Here is a 20000-nt window from a genome sequence, read left to right on the forward strand (position 1 = left end):
CCCTAGGGTAGAAATGGATAAAATAATAAAAATTAGTTCTACAGTGTGGTGGCGGAGTGTGTGATGTAATTGTACCTTAATTTACAATAACAAATGAAAACATTTTTATTTGGACAATAGTGCCTAAAATATGCACATCATTTAACCACATGCACATTCATCCAAACAGGGAGTTTTGCGATCCATGGCAACCTCACTATGAACTCAATGATGCAGCTGCGCTGAAATCTAAATGTTGTCTTTTCAAGTTTTTTAAATGTTTTTAGGTATAAACTATAATATAAACAAAGTTAAAGAATAAACAGTGTTGGGGGACGTTACTTTTTAAAGTAACTAATTACATTACAAAATTACTGTCTTTATAAAGTAATCTGTTACATTACAGCGTTACTTTCTGATAAAAGTAACTAGTTCAGTACTTTCGCATTGCAGAAAATTAAAACTCCTTTGTGATTCCTCATGCATGTTGTTTTAGTCAAGACCTTTATAATTATTCTACCATCATCACTCAGTGAAGTTTGGCCCATAATCTGTTAACTACTAATACCCCATCTCACCTACTAATACCCCCATCTCACCTACTAATACCTCCATCTCACATACTAATACCCCATCTCACATACTAATACCCCTATCTCACCTACTAAAACCCCCATCTCACCTACTAATACCCCTATCTCACCTACTAATACCTCTATCTCACCTACTAATACCCCCATCTCACCTACTAATACCTCTATCTCACCTACTAATACCCCCATCTCACCTACTAATGCCCCTATCTCACCCACTAATACCCCCATCTCACCTACTAATACCCCTATCTCACCTACTAATACCCCATCTCACCTACTAATACCCCTATCTGATCTACTAATACCCCTATCTCACCTACTAATGCCCCTATCTCACCCACTAATGCCCCTATCTCACCCACTAATACCCCTATCTCACCTACTAATACCCCTATCTCACCTACTAATACCCCTATCTCACCCACTAATACCCCATCTCACCTACTAATACCCCTATCTGACCTACTAATCCCCCTATCTCACCTACTAATACCCCTATCTCACCTACTAATACCCCTATCTCACCTACTAATACCCCTATCTCACCTACTAATACCCCATCTCACATACTAATACCCCTATCTCACCCACTAATACCCCCATCTCACCTACTAATACCCCTATCTCACCTTTTAATACCCCTATCTCACCTACTAATACCCCATCTCACCTACTAATACCCCTATCTGATCTACTAATACCCCTATCTCACCTACCAATGCCCCTATCTCACCCACTAATGCCCCTATCTCACCCACTAATACCCCTATCTCACCCACTAATACCCCATCTCACCTACTAATACCCCTATCTGACCTACTAATACCCCTATCTCACCCACTAACACCCCATCTCACCTACTAATACCCCTATCTGACCTACTAATCCCCCTATCTCACCTACTTATACCCCTATCTCACCTACTAATACCCCTATCTCACCTACTAATACCCCTATCTCACCTACTAATACCCCATCTCACCTACTAATACCCCTATCTGATCTACTAATACCCCCATCTCACCTACTAATCCCCCTATCTCACCTACTTATACCCCTATCTCACCTACTAATACCCCTATCTCACCTACTAATACCCCTATCTCACCTACTAATACCCCATCTCACCTACTAATACCCCTATCTGATCTACTAATACCCCTATCTCACCTACTAATGCCCCTATCTCACCCACTAATGCCCCTATCTCACCCACTAATACCCCTATCTCACCTACTAATACCCCTATCTCACCTACTAATACCCCTATCTCACCCACTAATACCCCATCTCACCTACTAATACCCCTATCTGACCTACTAATCCCCCTATCTCACCTACTAATCCCCCTATCTCACCTACTAATACCCCTATCTCACCTACTAATCCCCCTATCTCACCTACTAATACCCCTATCTCACCTACTAATACCCCATCTCACATACTAATACCCCTATCTCACCCACTAATACCCCCATCTCACCTACTAATACCCCTATCTCACCTTTTAATACCCCTATCTCACCTACTAATACCCCATCTCACCTACTAATACCCCTATCTGATCTACTAATACCCCTATCTGACCTACTAATCCCCCTATCTCACCTACTAATACCCCTATCTCACCTACTAATACCCCTATCTCACCTACTAATACCCCATCTCACCTACTAATACCCCTATCTGATCTACTAATACCCCTATCTCACCTACTAATGCCCCTATCTCACCCACTAATGCCCCTATCTCACCCACTAATACCCCTATCTCACCTACTAATACCCCTATCTCACCTACTAATACCCCTATCTCACCCACTAATACCCCATCTCACCTACTAATACCCCTATCTGACCTACTAATACCCCTATCTCACCTACTAATACCCCATCTCACATACTAATACCCCTATCTCACCCACTAATACCCCCATCTCACCTACTAATACCCCTATCTCACCTTTTAATACCCCTATCTCACCTACTAATACCCCATCTCACCTACTAATACCCCTATCTGATCTACTAATACCCCTATCTCACCTACCAATGCCCCTATCTCACCCACTAATGCCCCTATCTCACCCACTAATACCCCTATCTCACCCACTAATACCCCATCTCACCTACTAATACCCCTATCTGACCTACTAATACCCCTATCTCACCCACTAACACCCCATCTCACCTACTAATACCCCTATCTGACCTACTAATCCCCCTATCTCACCTACTTATACCCCTATCTCACCTACTAATACCCCTATCTCACCTACTAATACCCCTATCTCACCTACTAATACCCCATCTCACCTACTAATACCCCTATCTCACCTACTAATCCCCCTATCTCACCTACTAATACCCCTATCTGACCTACTAATCCCCCTATCTCACCTACTAATACCCCTATCTCACCTACTAATACCCCATCTCACCTACTAATACCCCTATCTCACCTACTAATACCCCTATCTCACCTACTAATACCCCTATCTGACCTACTAATACCCCTATCTCACCTACTAATACCCCTATCTCACCCACTAATACCCCTATCTTACCTACTAATATGGCGGTGGCTATAAGTACGGTTCATCATGATTCTCCGCGAGTTTTGGCCTGTGATTAGGTATGAATGAAAGGTATGAAAGGTATCTTTCAGTGCGTCGGTCCTCATATAGTCAAACTGCACAGGTGAGATAAGGGTATAACAGCAGGAATAACAGAGGGGGTTGGGGGGGGGGTTATCGGGGGCGGGGCTTGTAGGATGACTTTCTCACACACACACACTAATGGATTGGGAATGCCTGCTGTCTGGCTCACGGATTACATAAATTGTCTGAATAACGGATTTGATTTTTAAAAAAGGAACTAAATAACTGAGACTCTAACGCTGTAGATTACCCGTTTCATGAAAAAAGTCATCCAAGTACTCTAACGCTAACGTTACTTTGTAACCAGTTACCAGTTACCAGTTACACCCAACACTGAGAATAAATACGATGATAAATACAGTACCAGAGTCACAGAAGAGTCTTTGAGAATCAGAGTCAGATATTTTGTCTCTACAGTCGCAGCACAGTTTATCTGTGAAAGGGTGTTTCCTCCTACATTTACATATTTGTGGTTGTGTGTGTGTGTGTGTGTGTGTGTGTGTGTATGTGTGTGTGGTTTCTTCATAATGATAGTACTCCTGATCCCAGATCAGTAATCTTACAGGTAAAACAGACTGTTCTCTCTCTCTCTCTGTGTGTGTGTGTGTGTGTGTGTGTGTGTGTTTTACAGTCTCTCCATGACTGCATGTGATTGGGCTCTTTGATGTTGTTCTGAAGCTCCAATTAAACACTAACTGATAGAATGTACGTTAAGAGGCGGAGTGTAGAGTCACGTCATGGTGTGACGGAGTGTGTGAGGGTGTAGAGAGTGTGTGTGACGGTGTGTGTGATGTTGTAGCGAGTGTGTGTGACGGTGTGTGTGATGGTGTAGCGAGTGTGTGCATTAGCGCTGCTCGCTCACCCTGAACGGTATTTACTTCAGTTATTTCTGTACAGATGATCCGCTCATCCACAGCTGGCCTCAATGTGTGTGGGCTTTAAACCTCAGAGAAAGGAATTCTGGGTAGACACACACATACACACACACACACGCACACACACACACACACACACACACACACACACACCTGAACGCTGTAACACTCACAGCTCAGGTGTGGAGAGTAAAGTCTTATGTTTTGTGTCCAGCGTGTAGAAGGCTAATCACGGCGTTATGATGATGATGATGATGATGATGATGATCATGTGACTCTCGTACTGTATACAGTGGTGTGTGTTTGATGTTCTAGGTGGAGTTGAGTGATTATAGGAGCAGATTTACACTCAGGGTTTGGAGCAGCTGTGTGTTATTCTGTTATCAGGCCCAGAACTGATCCCTGAGGAACGCCTCACAGTTTAGCGATGCTGGCTGGCTGATAGCGGCGCGTCACGCTGGGGTTGTGTTGCACGGCCTGGTCCATGTTACCCCTTACATTCTGACTTTCCTGTGTGAGTTGATAAGAGTGACCATGTAGTTTATAAAAGTTTCTGTTTTTGAAAAATGTGTCTTTCAATTCAGAACCACTCCCAAATAATCATCTGAATGTGCTGATGTTTTTAGAGCAAAGCTGTGAAAAGCTGTAATTTTTTGCATGTGATAATAAACTGTTTATGGAAACCATCAGTTATTGAAATGTTTTTGATCTGAGGTTTGAGATCCTTTTTGTAGATATGTGTTAAGTAGCCCTGGATGTCGTTTTTTTGTTTATTTGTTTGTTATCGGTTCCAGAATGCAGCCCTGAGGAACGCCTGTGATGATAATGAGAGCGATAAAGTTCCGTGTCGGCTCTTTTGCTTCAGGCCGCGTATCAGATTCGCTCTATTACCCCTCACCCATGTGAGTCACATTAAAAGCATGTTGTTTAGCCACAAGGCTGGCCGTGTTTCCACACTGTTTACACACTTGGACTTCTGCTCGGTAACGCTCGGCCTCCCGGGAGACTCGACCAACCCTGGCTTTTAAATGGTTCTTTAGATGATGGACATGAAAACCTCTCACTCTTTACACTTCCCTCAGTTTGGCGTCCAAAGTCAACACAAGCTCCATTTCCAAGCCTAACAAGCGTGCTCATGCTTTCGTACGGCTACGCTGCAGCTGCCTGACCCGGCGTGTTTACCCTCTCCGGAGTGGAGAAGGAATCTGAGATGTTTGCTCTGGAGCACATTCAGGGCACCTGCTCACCTGAATCAGTGTGATGTTCTGGAGGCCATGTTTGCGTGTGAAGGTGCTCCTAAAGTTCACGCTCCTTTGGGTCACAGAGTCGCGTTTGTTTGCTTTTCATGTGGAGAGAGAGACAGAGAGCGAGACAGAGAGAGACAGAGAGAGAGAGACTCGGCCTGACCTTCTCTTAAGGCCAGTCTGTTCGTTCCTCCATGCTGCTTTCAACAGAGATGCGAGTTACGGAGTTAACCCTTTCACTTCTGCAGCTGCACACCGTATGCTACAGGAACAGCTCAGTCTGCTGGAAATAAAACACTCAGGGGTCTTCTCTTACAGGAAAATAATCAACGACAGGGTGGTGTGATGAGGCGGAGTTACGGCTTAACCCTCGCAGAACAGTCACGCGTGTTTTATCATTCATCATCAGCTGTGAATCACGGGCAAATTCAACTAGATTCCTGTGCTTTGATTAAAACCAGCTGCTGATCTTCTGCTCCACACTCCAGTCCAGTAGGGGGCAGTTATTATAATCAGGGGGTTATTAATGGTGCTTGTGTTTGGCAGATGAGACACCTGATATGTTCCCTCCTGGCTGATCCTGACACTCGTAGAGTTTTCTGAAAGCAGCTTTTGTTACCGTGGTAACTTAAAGCTTCCTGAGAGCTGCTGCACTTCCTGAATGAATTCTCAGAGCACCTTCACACCGCTGATCTGAAACATCGAGTCTGATTTAGAGTGAATCAATAACCAGTGTTCTGAGGTGTGTGTGTGTGTGTGTGTGTGTGTGTGTGTGTGTGTGTGTGTGTTTGCAGTTCTGAATCAGACTAAGAAAATGGAAAGCCTCGTATGTTTATGATTGATTTGGAGGAGAGCTCTGCATCAGAACGGTCTCTCATCTCACAGGGTTCCAAGTAGAAGCACCATGTAAAGAACCATAAAGGAACCTGAATGAAGAGTGTAAAGGGAAGCGCTCGAGTTTTTCTTTATTCCGCAGTCTTTATTAAAATATAATAAGATAAGATCTCTCCCCCCCTCTCTCTATCCCTTTCTTTCTCTCTCTTTTGCTTCCTCTCTCCCCCTCTCTCTCTTTCTCTCTCCCCCCCTGTCTCTCTCTCTCTCCCTCTCTCTCTCTCTCCCTCTCTCTCTCCCTCTCTCTCCATCCCTTTCTCTCTCTCTCTTTTGCTCCCTCTCTCCCCCTCTCCCTCTCTCTCTCTCTCTCCCTCTCTCCCTCTCTCCCTCTCTCTCCCGCTGCGTGTTAAACGGTTTCCCATCGGGGTTCTGTTTCTCCTCTCGGTGGTTTTGCGTCTCAGCGTCTCTGAGGTTTCCCTCCTCGTCCTCAGACTCCTGAGATCGTCCCCGAGTCCATCTGCTACTGTCTGTCCCCTGTCAATCACAGCAGCTCCAGCCGAACGAGTCAGACACAAGTAGAGGTGAAGCAGCGTCAGTGTAGCGATGCCAAACAAAGCTGGGACTAAACCAGGATGTCTAAATAAATAATGGCACCCCGCTGATGAGAACCGTCAGCTTCTTTGTGTGTGTGTGTGTGTGTGTGTGTGTGTGTAAAGACTAAACATTAACCCTTTATCAGCTGACACACAAACACTTCACGCAGGATTTAAAGCAGACGAGTGAAAGACTCTCCATGCCGCTCTCTCTTCGTTATGTTGTCTCTCTACAAACAGTTGCCATAGCAACAGTGGTGTTGCACCCCAAACATTACCACACAAGGGTCAAAGGTCAAAGAAGAACAACTGTTTTATTTACTGGAGCTATGATGCTAAAGTCGCTAACGAGTCATAGAAGCATGGTTTACAGTTCAGTGCTGTGTGTGTGTGTGTGTGTGTGTGTGTTGGTTATTTCATTTGTTTAGAAAACTGAGCACATTAACTTACACATGTTATCATCATCATCATCATCATCACTGCGAATCAAACACAGCTGAGATTTGTGTGTGTGTGTGTGTGAGTCATCTTCTCCTTTAGCTTAGTACATCTCTCTCTCTCTCTCTCTCTCTCGAGTGCAGTGTGTAGAGCGCGTGCGAGCAATTGGCATCTTGCCAATTTTCTTTTTGTTCAATTTTTTGCCATTTAATACATCATGTGACTTAATAAATATGTATCTTTGATGTGTGAGTGCATGTGTGCATGTGTAAGGTGTGTGTGTGTGTGTGTGTGTGTGCATGGTGGCTCCGGACACACAGCGGTTTGAGAGTTTGACTCACCGACACAGTGTGCGCGTGGTGTGCTTAGTAAGTTTGGAGGAGTGTGTGTTAGCGGTTGGTGATGTGGTGGGACATGAGAACATCGTCTCTGCTTCCCGCATGAACGCTGCTGTTGTTGTGTTTGTTAATCGTGTAGATAAAGTGATCAGACTTGTCCAAAACGGAATCAGTGTAAATAATGAACACATAGGGTTTCTCCCCTGAGCTCCCCAGCTGAGAAAGTAGTTTTATCTAATGTTCCTCCCTTTATATCTGACAGTCTCTTTATATCAAATGCTGCTGATCCAGAGCCCAAAGAAAACGAATCCCAAGCCCAGCCTGCAACCCGAGAGTCAGCTGAAGTAACAACGACACCAAAAACAACATGTTCGGCTAAACCGGACCGAGGGGAATCCAACGCGACCCAACCGGCACTGGAGAGGCCGAGCACGGCTGATAAGGTCACGGAGGGTCACGGGGGCAGCGTTGGAGCTACCAGTCCTCTCGGTGATGGGTACAAGGGCGAAGAGCCGCCAACTGGAAGCAGCAGCCACTGCACTGTCACAGGGGGACGAGGTGGACATAGAGATGGAAGAGGAGCCCCTCTTCAAGACACCCAAAAGGAAAAAAGACCGTAAAAGAGAAGGGAAAAAACTCCCCAAAAAGGGCACCGAACCAGAATCAGACAGTGACGGCTACATATCAGACCCTGTGCTGATTCTCACCCGTGAAGAAGAGAGGATGCCAGTGGTTTACAGCGAGGAGTCCATACACAGCTTCTTAGAGAAAAGGAGGTTTAAAAATTAAACTAGAAGACCACTTCCCAAACAAGAGACAGTTTGTTCATGATGTCAAATATAAAAAAAAACTGAAAGTTTTCATGACACTGAAATATTCAGACTATTCAGACTGAGGAGGAATTTTAGAATGATTTTTTTCTTTGTGCTGGACACTGCTATGTTTTCCAGAAAACTTCTTATGAGAACGAAGCCTTTGTCTTTATTTGTGTGTACACTCCCACCAAGGCAGTAGAGAGGATGATGAAGGTCATTAATTCTGCTGATATTTTAATACTGCACAACTGACAATCTGGACAGAAACCATAAAGAACCTCACATGGCCTCCCGTAAACACATGTGGGAGATGATGGAGGCCCAGGACTTAAGTGACATACGGGCGGGCGCCAGGTATAGACGGTCTCCCTGTAGGGTTCTACAAGACGTTTTGGTCAGTAATAGGACAGGATGTAGTAGAGGTGTTGCAGGACAGCATGAAAGGAGGAAAGCTCCCGGTGAGCTGCAGGAGGGCCGTCCTGACCTTACTGCCAAAAAACGGAGACCTGACGCACCTGGGAAACTGGCACCTGGTATCACTGCTGTGCACTGACTACAAACTACTCTCAAAAGCGTTAGCCTTAAGACTGACAAAGGTACTGGAGCAGATCATTCATCACGACCAGACGTACTGCGTGCCTGGAAGGTCTGTCTTTGATAACATCTTTTTTTTTTTGGGGGGGGGGGGGGGTCCATTTTTCTCCCCAATATTAGTTGTGTCCAATTCCTCCCCGTCACTAGGGGGCTCCACATTAAGGCTACTCCTACCACTCAGCCGGGAGGGCCGAAGACTATCACGTGTTTCCTCCGAACCGCCTGACGTCAGCCAACCGCATCTTTTTGAACTGCTTGCTCACGCACCGTTAGGGGCGGAGTAACACACTCGGAGGAAAGCGCTAGCCGCTCCTTCCGCGTGCGCGAGCTCACAGACGCCCCTGATTGGCTGTACAAGTACCTCTCATCTCTCCCCCCTGAGAGAGCTCGGCCAATCAGCTCTCTCTAGACCTCCGGCTGTGAGAGGAGAACAGCATCACCCGGGGTTCGAACCAGCGATCCCCGGATGATAGGGCGAGCGCTTTACCACTGCGCCTGATAACATACATTTAATTTGCGATATTTTGGATGTCTCTAGACTTTTGGATTAAAAGACTGGTCTTATTTTGCTGGACCAGGAAAAGGCTTTCGACCGGTTGAACATAAATACTTGTGGAAGGTGCTGGAAAGCTTTGGGTTCCACCCAGGTTTCACAGCCATGACCAAAACATTGAGAGATCAGCTTTCTGGTTTTAATATACCTCATTTTTATATTTCAACTTGTCTTTCAGCTTATGCCGACGATCTGGCTGTAATGGTGAACACACAGACTTTTTTAACTGATGTTTTAGAAGATTTTAGGATTTTATCATCTGCTAAAATTAACTGGAACAAAAATGAAGCCATTTTAGTAGGAGAATGGGGAGGCGAGCAGCCCACACTACCAGGGGGTTTAATGTGGAAAAAGAGCGGTTTTAAATTCTTGGGTGTCTACCTGGGTAGTGCTGAGTTTTGAAACAAAAACTGGGAGGGGATTGTTGAAGGCATGAAAGGCAGACTAAGCAGATGGAAGTGGTTGGTCCCAAAAATGTCTTACAGAGGACGAGTGCTGGTCATCCACAACCTAGCAGCATCGTCCCTGTGGCACAAACTGGCATGTATGGACCCACCACCAAACCTGCTAGCAAGCATACAGGCCCTACTGGTAGACTTCTTCTGGGACAAACTGCACTGGATACCACATAGCCTTCTTCACCTGCCTGAAGAGGGAGGAGGACAGGGCCTGGTACAGCCTTCCGCCTGCAGTTCATCCAGAGACTCCTCACCATAGCTAGTGACGAAGGGTGGAGAGCAGCAGTCTACACACTCCTACACACAGGACTCGGACTAAACAGAACTCAGAACTTAGTGGACCCCCAGAGCACTAGACACTACTGGACTACCAGTTTTTTATCAAAGACTTTTCAAATTTTGGAACTTTTTCAAAAAAAACTAAATAAGGAAAACAGAACCTTACACTAGCTGCTGGAGAAGCCCTGTGGAGGGCATCTAGACATCTCCAGTGAAACCACCCCAGCACTACTCAAGACTCTGCAGGGATCGCGCATGGGACTACGGTTTCAACTGGTCGCCAACCAACTCCTGCATCGCTGCAACGAGACCAGCGCTACAGAAGAGGAACCCTTTCCACAGCTGATTGTACCTTTAGACCCCTCCTGGAGCACAAGGGTGGGGAAGAGATGAACTTTGAGACAGTGTCTGGTAAGGTTCTGAACAAAGCTTGTGTGAAGGTCTTAAACAAGAAAAAAACTGAATGGGAGGGTAGTGTGCTCTGTAGAAGATAACTAAATATGTTTTAAAGAAGAACTATAAAGTCTAAAAAAGGTTTTACTTATTTTAAACTCAATCTCTAATCCGTTTTATATGACAAAAAAGTCTCCTCCTCTCTCTCTCACCCTCTTTCCGTCTGTCTCTCTCCCTTTCTCTATCTCTCTCTCTCCCTCTTTTTCTCTCTCTATCCCTCTCCCTCTCTCTCCCTCTCTCTCCCTCTCTCTCTCCCTCTCTATCTCTCTCTCTCCCTCTCTCTCTCTTCCTCTCTATCCCTTTCTCTCTTTCTCTATCCCTCTCTCTCTCCCTCTCTATCCCTCTCTCTCCCTCTTTTTCTCTCTCTATCCCTCTCCCTCTCTCTCCCTCTCTATCCCTCTCTCTATCCCTCTCTCTCTCTCTCCCTCCCCATTCTCTCTCTCCCTCTCTCTCTCCCTCTCTATCCCTCTTTCTCTCTCTCTATCCCTCTCTCTCTCTCTCCCTCTCTCTCTCTCGGGTTGATGATATGTTTCTCTTTATATTTTGCTGACTCTTCATTAAAAGATGCCTGATGTAGTCTGACCTCAGTGTGCTCTCCAGATTTGTACTTCTCCAAAACACAGAGAAGGAGAGAGGGAGAGAAAGAGTAAAAGAAATAAAAAATAGAGAACGTTAGAAACAGAGGAACAGACAGAGAGAGAGGGAGAGAGAGAGAGAGAGAGTGAGAGAAAGGTAGCGCGACAGAGAGAGAATAAATAATGACGGAGGTCTGGTTAGTGTGTAGACGTGGGTCAGTCTGGCAGACTGCTGTAGAATCAGTGTGTGTGTGTGTGTGTGTGTGTGTGTGAAATTAGTATATTTCATTCTGTGGTTCTTTGATATAGTTTATTTTAGAGATGGCAGGAAGCAGAGGATTGTGGGTAATTCTGCCCTGCTGTTGAAGGTAACATGGACCATGGTAAGGGTAAGGGGCGGGGATAAGTTAAGGGGCGGGGATAAGTTAAGGGGCGGAGTTAAAATAAAAAGTTAGTGCAAGCAGGGGTTAATGCAAGGGGCGGGGGTAGGACATATTAAAATTTTTGTGTTTTATTGTCAAAACAATCTGAGATACACACAACTAAATTATACCACACACACACACACACACACACACACACCACATTATAACACACATTCTGGTTGTGAAGATCTGAACTCTTTAGTTTCTTTCTCTAGGAAGCAGAGGGGTACAGTGTGTGTGTGTGTGTGTGTGTGTGTATGTGTGTGTGTGTGTGTGTGTGTGTGGTTGTCCACAGTGCTGGTGGCTTTGTGCAGCGTGTGGTGTAATTGTGTGTAATGAAGGTAAGAGAGACCTGAAGATCTTCTCTATGCTCCTCACTGAGATCTTCTGAGATGGTGCAGTTCTCAAACCCTGCTGTGATGCAGCTGCTCAGGATGTTCTTTACAGTCCCTCTGTAGAAAGTGGAGGGGATGGAAGGAGAGAGATGAGCTTTTCTCAGCCTTTTCTCAGGAGGGTTTCTTAGCTATGGAGCTGGTGTTGAGGGACCAGTTGAGGTTCTGCTTCGGGTGAATACAGAGAACTTTGTGGGCCAGGACAGTCTCCACTTATACCCCTTTTCCACTGCTCTGGTTCTCGTGCCGGTTCCCAATTTTGGAACCAGTGCCGTGCTTTTCCACAGAAAAAAATTGGTGCCGGTGCCCTAAAATGAGCACCGAACGGCCCCTAAACTCTGCTGGTCTAGTCGCGTGAACCTGTGATGTCACGAGCAGTGGGCGGAGTTATAGGGAGCGTTAAAAAACATGGAGGAGACCCAAAGTCCGTTAATGTGGAGCGTGGACGAAACAAAGCGCTTTTAGCAATTTGGACATTCGCCGAGATTCAGCAGAAATTGGAAAGTGCTTGAAAAAGTGTATGAGGAAATAAGAGAAGAACTAACAGTCTCAGGCTTCACACAAACAACCGACCAAATAGTGAATAAGCTAAAACAAAAATGAAGAAAGACTGTCAGCGGTTATAACACGTCAAATAAACTGCTTTTGGATCCTGAAATACATTTTCATAGTTTGGAGAATAACCCGTGAACTGACGTCGGTTTCTGTTTAGTGGGCGTGGCCTGTGACGTATTATCATGCAGCTCCCGCTGAGCTCCTGTCCGGTTCCCAGTCCAGCACCTGGCATCAGCGCCAGTGTAGTGGAAATGAGGTCTCTGTGTTCTCTGAGTCTTTTACTGTAGCTGCTGCACCTCCTTCCTGTACATCAACTCATCATTCTTCTCAGCATGGTTGTGTCAAGGTGCTGAGGAACGCTTGTGCAGGAAGCTGAACTGAAGTCCAAGGCTGGGAGGTTCTGCTCCATGTGCTCCTGTCCCGGAGGTGGCCGTGGACTGGGTCGGTTCATAGAGCCACCCTGACTCGGGTCCTCACCATCACTGGCATGTCTGAGGCTTCTGATTGCAGCATGAGGTGATGGTCTTGGAGACAGTGAGGTCATCATTGCACCTGTTGATGCAGCTGGTCAGTGATGTGGGGTTCTCCTGTGAGTGTGTGACATCGTCACCAGTTTACTAAAAATGTTCTGGGGCCCGTCAGGTTAGGATTAGGTTTAGCAGAGCTGAGGCTCCTGAGCTCCTGATGGCGAGGGTTTCACCTTCCTCAGAACTGAGCACTGACCCGTGGGAGTCGCAACATCAAGCAGTTCATCAGGGTGTGAGTTCTGCAGTTCACTTAAAACCCCATGTTCATAAAGTGTCCTTCAGCATTAGCACTAGCGGGGACATTTGAGGACCGAGGCCTCGTCCCTGCAGCAAGGCACGGTGAGGAACCTCCTCCAGGAGATCATCTAACAGATGAAGGTTTGAACACGAACACCAGCTGGTCCTCTTCTGTAGGAAGGCAGGCTGAGACACACTTTACATCCTTTATTTACAGGTGTGTGTGTGTGTGTGTGTGTGTGTGTGTTGATTATGCTGTCTGTAGGTCTGTGCGCCACATTTGTAGTTTCCTGTGTTGATGAAGGTTCAGGAAGTAAACGTGCGCTGTGGGTTTATAGACGAGTGTGAGAACGCGGAGGATAAACACAAACGGCTTTTTATTCAGATTTTCTCACGCAGCACGCCTTCATGTCCGACGGAAAAAAACTGATGGGGTGAAAGAGCGAGGCTTTAAAAGAAGATGAAGATGAAGAGAGAACATGACGTCTGATCTGCAGCGCTCTCACCAGAGCGACACTCGGACATGACGTCCTTCTGAAGATTAGATTTAAATACGGCGCTGAATGATGTCATGAATATTTATGAGTTCAGGAACATCAACTGGATGTTTGTGCGTCAGTGAGACAGAAAGACTTTAAAACTCTGTGTGTCTGTTGTAAGAGCCTGACTCGGTAGCAGCACACACACACTCACACACACACACACACACACACACACACACACTGCTTTTATTAAATAATAAAATAAAATAAAGGTAAGGCAGGGAATTGGGAGGAAAGGACATTAAAAATAAAGTGAAGGGAGTCCAGTGTGTGTGTGTGTGTGTGTGTGTGTGTGTGTGTGTGAGGGTCAGAACCAGTGTCCAGCTGGCGCAGTGGGCTGTGGCAGCGGCAGGCCGGAGCTGCGGGCGTAGGAGCCGAGGCAGTAATCTCAGATCCTCTGGCAGCAGGTCCATGTTGGTGGCCGTCACAGCTCGGTGGAAGTGAAATGACAGGATTTGGGAGCGACAGAGTCGACGTGGCTGTGGAGGTCCGGGAGGACGAGGTAGTGTCCGCGCGGAGGCAGGGAGGACGGGGCAGCGACCGACAGCTCTACCTCCATCTCTCCCTCACGCCTCTTATCCAGGAGACTCCGAGGCCTTAAGTGGAGATGTGCTGCCAGGTGTCGTATCTAGAGGCTCCGCCCCCGCGGTGCTGAATCAGCATCTTATTTCCAGTTTCTCCACGAGTGAGGAGTGAAGAATCTCTCTCTCTCTCTCTCTCTCTCTCTCTCTCTCACCGAGGCGGTTCCTTTTCCCCTTTAGAGCCAGGTTTCTTCCCGAGTGGGTTGGTGTGTCTGTGCTGTTTTACCCATAAGCCCCTGCTAATGACTCCTGACGTTAAAGTAACACAAACCTGCCTTTAATCCTGACACATCACAGAGATTAAAGGGAAAGTTTTCCAAAATATGAAATGTATTTTGTTTTTTTTTCATCTCTGCAAATCACTCAACATGTTTACTGAATGAAGTGCAGGACTAACCTAGTTAACAAGTAACAGACGACTTTCTCCTCGATCTGTGTGTCTGACCGCGGGAACGTAGTCGAGCCGCCATGGTGTGTACTCACCCTCCTTCTCAGCGCTGTTTGTTTTGCTCCACCGCGGCGTCCTGACACTCAACGCTCATATGTTATACTCTTTAGGTTGACGCAGGTCTCGGATCTCCCGCAATTTGTGTGTGTGTGTGTGTGTACCCCTGAGGTAATGCATTTCTTCAGACCTCACTCCTCCTTTAAACACCGTGCTCCAGTGTTTATGTAAAGGAGTTCCTGGGAGGCCGGCGTTTCAGACATGAAGCAGGTAGTCCTATCATGACTCCGGCGTACTGAGAGAACCCTACAAGCTCTAGTGAAACCCTGGGATGGGTGCATTAGTGTATCAGGGGATTATACAGTATAGGGAGATTTTAAACTCTCAGGACTGTGTCCTACACTGATATCAAAAGTCCCGCTTTGACTCGAACACCCCTCGTGTTTACGTGATTAAGATTTTCAGCCTGGGTGGGACTGATGATGAAGAACCTTCCTGTACACATCAGACTGCAGGAGTGATAAGGTCACACCTCTGTGTGTTCGAATCCCACCTGAATGAAGCCCTAGTTATGTTTAGGTCAAAAACTCAGTGAACTTTCTTGAAACATAATAAAATAAACACGACTTCACTTGTAGACGTTATGACTTTAATCTATATTCAGCGCGCACTCGGCGGTGCCCCTACTGGTTAACTGGTGCCGCTACGCTTGGTGTTAGCGCGTAGCCTCACCTTCAGATGTGGTCACTCTCACAGCACACTCTCAGAAACCTCAGAGCCGCTCCACCCGTTTCTTCATGTTCATACGTGTGTTCAGACTCGTGTACACGTGTGTGATGTCACTGAACAGCTCTGTAGAGTTAAAATATTATCTACTTTAATAAATACCTTCATGTATATGTAGATATCTTTATTGTTCTGATGGTTGTAGTTATTGAAGCAGGGTGAGCGCCGAGTGTGTTCTGAGCACGTCAGCACAGCAGGTCAGCTTCAGGAGGATTTTTTTTAGCTCTAGGAGGCTGAGGGCGGGGCGGGGCAGCGGGCAGGAACAACTGAGCACTACCACATGCTGGAATGACCACATCTGAAGCTCAGGGTCGCTCGCCAACTCGCTGTGCAGCTGCGGGTTTTCATCTGAGGCGATCCGAGGACTAGCGGAGCAGAGAACCGCTGCAGAACCTCCGCGTGGTCCTCATAGTTCTCCTGAGTGATTAGAAACGCAGCTGCGTCCTGCCGAGTGCCCGCGCCCCGGGCCAGACGCAGTTATTTATACAATTAATTTAATAACTGCACTCTGGTATTTCTTCCCCCTCGGTGCTGCCAAGCAGCCCATCGTTCCCATGCTGGGAATTCTGGGAATTATTGCTCTAAAGTTGCATGCTGCCTGATGGAGAGGCGTCTGAACGCAGTCACCCGTAACCCCGGACCTCAGACTCGTCTGGGACCGTAATTAATTCTGGAGCGAGTTCACTGTGAGTCTTTGTTACGTATACGATATGAAAGTGATTAGAGTTAACGAGGTGGAGGAGGTTCGGAAACCTCATCCCTCCATCCAGTCAGTCAGATGGAAAGAGAGATAGACAGAGAGACAGACAGAGAGACAGACAGAGAGATAGACAGAGAGACAGACAGAGAGACAGACAGGTCAGTGTGTAATCTGTGTGATTCCATTCATGCTCTAAATTCATTCAGAACTAATCCAGCTGGTGATAAGCTCAGTGTGTTACTGTCTGATACACTGCACAGATTCCTACACACACACACACACACACACACACACACTACCACACACACACGCAGTGAGCAAGGGAAACAGACAGAGACAAAGACAAACAGAGAGATAGACAGACAGAGAGATAGACAGACAGAGAGACAGACAGACAGACGGGACCTGACAAGAACCTGAATGTCTGTGTACATGTGCAGGTAAATAAAATATTATGTAAGGTTTAACAAACTGATAATTTATTGCACAGGCAGATACAGAAAGACGACGGACGGATAGAGAGACAGACAGATGGACATGGGAAATAAACAGACTGATGCTTATTTCAAACAGTTTGAATAACAGGGTGATACATATAGGTAGTGAAATAGATCAATGGGGACACAGAGAGAAGGACAGACAGACAGATGGACAGACGGATGAATAGAGAGACAGGCAGACAGTTGAGCAGACAGACACACGGACTGAAGATGAGGCAGACAGACAGACAGAAAGACAAACTGATGAATAGAGAGACAGACCTACAGTAGAGAAAGATAAATAGGGATACAGACAGATACGGACTCCGCCCACTTTATCCCTCTTCATACACTCTACTGCCCTTTACACCTTTAGAGTCAGGGTCAGAGTTAGAGTCAGAATTAGAGTCAGAGTTAGAGTCAGGGTCAGAGTTAGAGTCAGGTCAAAGTTAGAGTCAGAGTCAGAATTAGAGTCAGAGTTAGAGTCAGGGTCAAAGTTAGAGTCAGAATTAGAGTTAGAGTCAGGGTCAGAGTTAGAGATAGAGTTAGAGATAGAGTTAGAGTCAGGGTCAGATTCAGGGTCAGGGTAAGAGTCAGGGTCAGAGTCAGAGTCAGGTGATTATCTGCAGTAAAGTCTTCAGTCTGATATAAACACACACACACACACACACACACACACACACACACGTTCCTCCTCAGCTGGCTGTAATTGTGAGCTGTGTGACCCTGAGTGACCTTTCGGAGCAGTTTAAACACAGAGTGTTGCTCTCAGCGCTAAACACAGGACAGATGAGAGACAAAAATAACTCACTCAACCTTTAACGTGGGCTAAACACTGTGTGTGTGTGTGTGTGTGTGTGTCCTGCATTTGGAAAGAATAAACCGATACATCCGTCATTTTTAAATCTCTGATCCAAAGCTAATATTAGGACAAACGATGTATTACAATCATTTTTTTACATAAAGTTGGAGATTTTTTAATGAGTGTTTAATGAGTGTTATTGTTTATTAAAGCGTCTCTAGGCTCTAAGCTTCACCTCACATAGCTAACACTGCTAGTAGCTACGTGCTTATAATGAAGCCAGATGTTCAGGCTTGTGATTGGCTGCTCAGATATTAACTCCGCCCAGAAACATCAGGACCGGAGTCCAGGTGTTCTGTAAGGTTCCATTTTCATCAGGACTGGATTTGGGTCGTCACTGAGATGGAAACACGACGTGTTTGGGGATTTTCTGTAAACTTTACACTGGGAACAGAACAGTGACATCGACACTGGACTAACTGCTGGTTTCACTTTAGTTCTTCTCAGTTTAATCCCTCTGCATACTGAAATGTGTAGTTTTTTCTCCATGAGACTGAATTTGAAATGTTCTCCAGGGCATGGCCTTCTCCTTGGAGGAGCGTCTGCAGCTGGGGATCCACGGCCTGCTGCCTCCCTGCTTCCTCAGTCAGGACGTCCAGCTCCTCCGCGTCCTCCGCAACTACGAGCTCAAGAAGGACGACCTGGACAGGTAAAGAGCTTTAAGATCAATGCTAATGATTAGCACTGTTAGCTAGCTAGCCATGACTTTGGTGTCATTAGTTAACGTCAGACTCCTACAGGATGGGTCTCATATCCCATGGTCATGTGACTTCCTGTTTGTGCTTAAAGCCTGGCTGAAATTTCCTTACAGATCTCTCCTGGTTCCTGATGGGGTTTAATGTGTTTCTGCTGGACTCTGGTGCAAGTTTAATGGAACACGGGAGGGAGACCCTGAGAATTTCAAAAATATATGTTTGATCTGTAGAGGCGTATAAAACCCAAACAGTGTGTCTTTCTGACCGTCATTCTCCTGCCCTGCTTTGTTTGCAGAATTGTCTGTGCTTTGATTTTCGAACGGTGTGCAGAGCGAGTTTAAATGCTAAGCTGTTTTTCTCCCACATCATCAGATCTGGGTTTTTTTTACCAATAATGGCAGTTTTGGCACATACGAGAGCATTTTAGCACAAATATTTGTCTTGGGGCCGACGCCCCCGATGAGAAAGAAGCTCTATTTATAAGCAAATATTTTCAGCTATAAAAAAGCACCATGACCAAAATGTTTAATGAACAGATGTTGAACAGAAGAGAAGATCTCAGTGTGCCCCGAGATACACAGGGGAAACGACAGGGGAAACAGAGCTCATAACACACCCATGAGCGCTGAATAACAGTTAATGAACACAGCATTTATAATCAGCGGCTGATCAGCGTTCACTACACGACACAACAGCATAAAGTATTCTTATATATACTGTAGAACTCGTCACGTGACTGATGACATCACCGATATGGCGGTTCATTAGCATGTTTCAGCCTGTCTTAGCATTTACTTTAAACTGAAATGTTTCCTATTTTACTACAGATTTATTTTTATTTATAGATTTTTTTCGATTTATTAAATTTATAAAGGTGGAAAAGTCCAAACCCTGAAGGAATCGTTCTGCAATTTATCTTTCATCTTTGTTTCTTTCCATAAATATTCCATGTGAAAAAGCGCTGTCTGAAATACAAAACTGTAAAAAATACATCAAAGAAAGTTAAACTGTTTAAACCCAATTTATTCTTTTAGTTATTTGTTTTTATTGCTGCGCAAAAGGAAGTTCGAGCTCCGGGTTTCATTTAAAAGCGTTTAGGAAAGCCGCACGCTGCGTCAGATTGACTACGGCCAAGACGCCGGAGCTCGAGCTGCTGAAGCTCGTACAGCTCATAAAACTCTAACGGATATTAAACCTGTTCAATCGCTAAGGTGCTACGGTTCACGGCCACACTGTGTCAGGGGTCAGGGTCGGGCTCATGTAAAGGTCGTGTGAAGGTGACTCGGGTCGTGTGGGGCCTCTGTGTCCGCGTTTCCTCTATAAAGGTTATAAACAGTCGCAGCTCGAGGTTACCATCGAAACCTCGGCTCCATCCTAAAAAGCAGAAATAAATAAATCAATCCTGATATTTTTGTGAAGACATGACGCAGCTGGAAATGATTGCTGTGTGTTCAGGGTGTGACCCTGTGTGTGTGTGTGTGTGTGTGTGTTTAT

At 45.8% G+C, this 20000-nt stretch overlaps 1 protein-coding gene across 1 annotated transcript in view; it reads left to right on the forward strand.

Annotated features, from left to right (window-relative positions):
* me1 (malic enzyme 1, NADP(+)-dependent, cytosolic) overlaps positions 1 to 20000 on the forward strand; it is a 62402-nt gene that overhangs the window by 8811 nt on the left and 33591 nt on the right. The window contains exon 2 of the mRNA XM_053486898.1: positions 18327 to 18460. Within this exon, the coding sequence (XP_053342873.1) occupies positions 18327 to 18460 (134 nt within the window). The remainder of the gene's footprint in view (positions 1 to 18326; positions 18461 to 20000) is intronic.

This window comes from Clarias gariepinus, chromosome 25 (genome assembly GCF_024256425.1).
Source record: "Clarias gariepinus isolate MV-2021 ecotype Netherlands chromosome 25, CGAR_prim_01v2, whole genome shotgun sequence".
Taxonomy (NCBI): Eukaryota; Metazoa; Chordata; class Actinopteri; order Siluriformes; family Clariidae; genus Clarias; species Clarias gariepinus.